The sequence below is a fragment of the Eucyclogobius newberryi genome, unplaced genomic scaffold (genome assembly GCF_026437365.1).
Source record: "Eucyclogobius newberryi isolate DKJ021-1_F unplaced genomic scaffold, fEucNew1.0.hap1 SCAF_13, whole genome shotgun sequence".
Taxonomy (NCBI): domain Eukaryota; kingdom Metazoa; phylum Chordata; class Actinopteri; order Gobiiformes; family Gobiidae; genus Eucyclogobius; species Eucyclogobius newberryi.
In genome coordinates, this window is record NW_027315757.1 from 21131574 (window position 1) to 21136275 (window position 4702).

The 4702-nt window shown below is 42.1% G+C and overlaps 1 protein-coding gene across 1 annotated transcript; it reads right to left on the reverse strand.

The window, feature by feature from the left end:
* Nucleotides 1–1408: 1408 nt before the first annotated feature.
* LOC140357780 (alpha-2,8-sialyltransferase 8F-like) lies at nucleotides 1409–3834 on the reverse strand. The gene is made up of 6 exons (XM_072442297.1): nucleotides 3785–3834; nucleotides 3619–3693; nucleotides 3400–3541; nucleotides 2482–2594; nucleotides 2308–2400; nucleotides 1409–1904 (listed from the first exon to the last, which is right to left on the reverse strand). The coding sequence occupies exons 1-6, from the start codon at nucleotides 3832–3834 to the stop codon at nucleotides 1427–1429; spliced, it is 951 nt and encodes a 316-aa protein (XP_072298398.1). The 3' UTR covers nucleotides 1409–1426.
* Between the last annotated feature and the right edge of the window lie 868 nt (nucleotides 3835–4702).

A 4702-nucleotide genomic window follows, 5' to 3' on the forward strand; every position in this document is an offset into this window, starting at 1 on the left:
CACGTATCAATCATAAAACGCACCTACCACTCACCTGCAGCCGCGCGCGGTTCGTCCTCACGAGCAGCACGGTTCCGCGTGTCTAAGCGGATGGATCTATCATAATAGTTCCCTCAGTGTACGGGACAAAATGAAGACGGAGAAAGACTGTTCGAGCTGACTCAGAAGAAGACGGAAATCTACGGGAGACGAGAGATGCGATGCATCCGTCGCGCTAGTAAACAAACGCTCGTGTGTGTTGTATCGGTCCACATGGGGGAGTGCACATGCACACTTCCGCCTGAGTTCTCAAATCGCTGAAAAATCGTCCATTGCGCCTTTAAGTGTTCCTTCATTTTCAGAAAAGGGGTCAATGTCACGGTTACGTTCTCAAACCTTTAGATCAACGAGCAAATTAATTTCTAATTAATTAATTAATTTAGATATCTGATTATAGAGTTGTTAAAATTCAGGGCTAAGATTAAGGATTTTCACTTGTATAGCAGCAGCTGCTAAACAATCCGTTAATTTTTCGAAATTTGTATAGCAATTGCATAGCAAAACACGAAAGTGACTAACAATCAATACTTTCCATTGATATAACACGATCATTTATTTAAATGTATTTGTAAACATTCTATTAAAGAAAACTCTTAACAAATTAACTTTTAAACACTTTTAAAAAAAAATCTTTAAATAAAACTTGCAAATAAAATTAATTGTTGAACAAATTTAGCAACACAAAGTCAGATGGCCTTAATTACAACTTTCTTCCATATCATCATCATCAGATGACTATTTGCAGGAGTCTCATTTACATATTAATTGTCATTACACTCACAAAAAAAGGTATTGAGCTTCTGATGGAAAAATAAAGGTTGCGGTGTATTTTATGTGTTATTCAAATTGTACCGCTCTATTTGGTTACACAATTGAACACACATTTTTACATTTTTGTATATGTATATATGCAATACAAAAGCACTTTTTTCTGACGAACGCATCGCATTTGAGAGAAATTGCGTCGCATTTTGCGATGCGATATCGCATATTCTGAACCCTGAAATTGCCGATTATCCGGCTGGTGCCCCATTCTTCTCTTAAAAATATGATTCAGACCTACCCACACTTATGCAGTGTGTCATGTTTGAATTCTTGAAGAATTCTTTAATCAATATCAACCTTGAATGCCCCGCCTCCTTCACAAGTGGGTGGACATTCATAACCTTACAGTACTTGTACTAGTATGTAACCCTACAAAATAATAAATGGAAAAATGTGACATAATCATCGTCTCTCACATCTGTATTTTGCTTGTGCGTGCCAGCTCTTGGAGGGGGACGACAGGTGGGAAGTTTGTCTCCGTAGATCACATCAGCTCCGTGTCATTGTGAGCGGGCTGTTTGGAGCTGCTTTATGTCACTGTTTGTCAGGAGAAAAACCTCCATCATCTCGGTGGTGGGCACTGTCCCAGGTGAAGTTTGAGGACTCCCTCTCTGTGCAACTTTAGCAACAACTTAAACTCGGCCGGCATGGAGTGAGCCCCCGGTTTGGGAAGCCTGTTGTCGTAGTAGTGATGATTGAGAGGCTGTTTTGTGTGCGGGTGTTGATCAAACGGCCAGAACCCATACAGATGCACGTTGTCGCAGATTTCTAATGCCAAACTGGTCATCATCAAACCAGTGCTAAGTCTCTTCTTGGGATTTAAGCCGTGGGACGTCCAGAACTCGACCAGGTTTTTGAGGTAGACCGGGTTCATGGAAACGGGCTGGATCGGGAGCTCGGCATCCTGAATGGTGTAAAAGGCTCGTAGGAGTACCTCTGTGTTGTGGCTGTAGCAGAAAGTGGGAGCGAGCAGCATCGCGTGGCCGTAGAGACGAGCGTGGTCGACAAATGGACGGCGATACTTCAGAAGTCTCCCATATCTAAAAAATATATGTGTGTATAATGTGGCTTCAAAACCTTAATAAAATCTATGCATCAGTTTTTTTATACTATATAGATTTTGTATTTGTTTTAATGCTTTGCCTCCACTTTATGGCATTAAACTTGTCTGTTTCCCCGGGGACAAGGAAACACCACTCACGGTAAGAAATCATGTTTCAGGATTTTTTGCACAATTTTGATAGATAAGATACATGTTATATAACGACATTTTGCAGGAGAAGCAAGAACATCTAGATAAACAAATGGCAGGTCCTAACCTTCCTCCCAAAAATGTGATACAAAGGGCACCTTTAATTAACCCTCCCTCACATCCTCCCCCTTTGCTACATTTCAGCTGTACCCTCTGACAATAAAGCGTTCAAAACTGTATTAATAACTTACTTCTCTACAACAATACTGGGATTAGCCGTCACGATGTCACTCTTTGTTCCCACATCTTTGGAGAAATTCCCCTCAAGAGGCGGCATGTTGCACCTAAAAGCAACAACGTGTAACATTTCTTCAAAGTTTCATGTTATAATCTGGATGTGGTTTTGCGTTAGTGCACGCGCTCACCTGATCACAAACTGGGCGGAGTCTATGGCCTCTCCACAGCTGCTATTGGACAGAATCCCTCCATTTCCAACCACAGCACATGTGTCTAGTCTTCTGTTTGAGAAAGGATGATTCTAGAACAAACAAACTATTGTTCAGTGCACGATAGAAGTATTTTAGTCAATTTATGGTTTGCTCTTTTCTTAGTATTTCAAGTGTCATTGCAGTAGTAGCTTGTTTTCCCTCTTTTACAACATCGGCAAAATGTTATCACAAAAGCAAAGTGGTTGATGCTGCAACAAACACCAACAACACTTGTACAACACCCTAAACCACAAAACCACAGGCTTGCACTTGCCCTTTGGAGCAATGTAATTAAACAAGTTTTCTTCAAGGGTGTATTACCTCATTTCTAGGGTGAAGATACTTGGAAGTTTTGGGTTTGTTATCAATAAAATGTTTATGTACTGACTGTGCACAGCAGTCCAATTTAGCGCTACTTTTACAATACACTTACGGAGTACAAAGTTTAATTGGTCCTTCTTCACACGTAGCTTCAAAGAGGTTATAGCGTACCACAAAGCGAATAAAGGATTACATTACCAGCCACACATCTTAGTGTGGCTGGTAAGCATCTTTTGAAAATTGCCCCTAGTGGAAGGATAGTTCATGGCTTATTGTCTCCATTTGACTGTACAACAAAACATACAGAGGGTGTAATTGAGAACGGCATTTGTTCATTTAACTTTATGACGTTTTTCGTTTCGTGATAGTCTCCGAAGAAGACAGCGAGTGAGTTATTAGACTATACGACTGTGCCACCACACCTCAATCTAAGATATTTATTCATCTCAGTTGGCCTAATGCCAGTGCTTAAAGTGTCACTGAAGACTCTGTAGTTGCTGTTTGATTTTCTGTCCATTGTTGCAGCTGTCGTACCTTTGCAAACGTGTTGAACATCTCCTCCGTTACATTGACAGTCGTCTTGTCCCCGTCATAAACCAGCACAGACATCAGAGGAGTGTTTGCCTGAGTGATTATGCCATCGTTAAAACCATTGCACTTGAAACTCAGCTTAGATCTGCAAAAGCAACATCAACAGCTTTAGTCTAATGACTCGCATAAAACAAATATATGAACGAATTTGTGAAATCTGACTGTAATTGCCGGTGATTGTCCTTGTTTTTTGTCCAAGCCTGAGAATAGATGTCCAAGACTTGTTGAATTACATTTCTGCAAAACACACATATGATTTTAAACATTTTTGATACGGTACATATGATATTTAAAGGTGCACTGTGCTACTTTTCTGGTGAAGATGCACCTTCTGCTTGTCTCCGTGGAGGTGCTTTTAATTTGCCTGGAATGCGTCATGGTATTTAACAATCTATTTCCATGAAGACAAGTATGTAACACCACCTGGCAAAGTTACAGGTGAGATCTATGGAGCAGGCGATGTACCCTACTCTAGAAAAGTTGCGCAGTATATCTTTAGTGGTTGTACTCACTGGAAGTTCTCGCAGATGTCAGCAGGATTGGAAGCACGTGTGGCTGGAGAATGTGATGGCTTTACTTCCCTGTGTTGAGACCTAAACATTGTGGGAAAAATGAAATGATTTCACTGTATTTGTTTTGCTTTCCTTTCATTAACTGACCCAGATTAAAGACAAGTCTAACAGATACAAAATCTAGATGTAGTAGTACTAGTAATAGTATTTCATCCTGGAGAGACAAAGAGACCATGAGAATGGACTGTTTAGCAAGCTTTATTCGTGAGTTATTTGGCGCTCAGACCCCGGCGGAACACGTTACAATCATGGGCACTCCATGATCTATTTGTACTAGATGTCTCCCCCCGGAGCCTGGAGACTGGTGGTGGTAGATGTGAAGAGAAGGTAGAGGATGAGGGGAATGTAGAGGAGGAGCTGGGGAGGTGGTGGGTCGCAGTACGGTTTGAGCGGCCGAGCCATCAGCCTGAGGGCTTAAATGCCACCGCCTGGGTGCTGATTGGAGTGGGGAGGAGTCACTGAGAGCGTTGATTGGGGATGAGGAGCAGGTGCGAGGGCCATGGTGCAGACGCCCCCTGACCTTTCACCCTACTTCTTTGGCCAGGAAAAACTGCATAACCTCTTTGGGATTAGCACAGAAACCTGGAAGAGTCCATGGTGAAGTGAGGGATCTGACTCTCACAGACGCACAGGCGGACGCCGCTTGAGTGCGATGATGGCGCTGGGGAGAGGGG

What these genes read in the sequence shown, in the direction of transcription:
- LOC140357780 (XM_072442297.1), bottom strand. Translation starts at nt 3,834, where the DNA reads ATGACGCATTCCAGGCAAATTAAAAGCACCTCCACGGAGACAAGCAGA. An exon ending in TCCACGGAGACAAGCAGAAG is followed by an intron (nt 3,694 to 3,784) that starts GTGCATCTTCAC and finishes TGTGTTTTGCAG; the next exon opens with AAATGTAATTCAACAAGTCT. An exon ending in GACAATCACCGGCAATTACA is followed by an intron (nt 3,542 to 3,618) that starts GTCAGATTTCAC and finishes TTGCTTTTGCAG; the next exon opens with ATCTAAGCTGAGTTTCAAGT.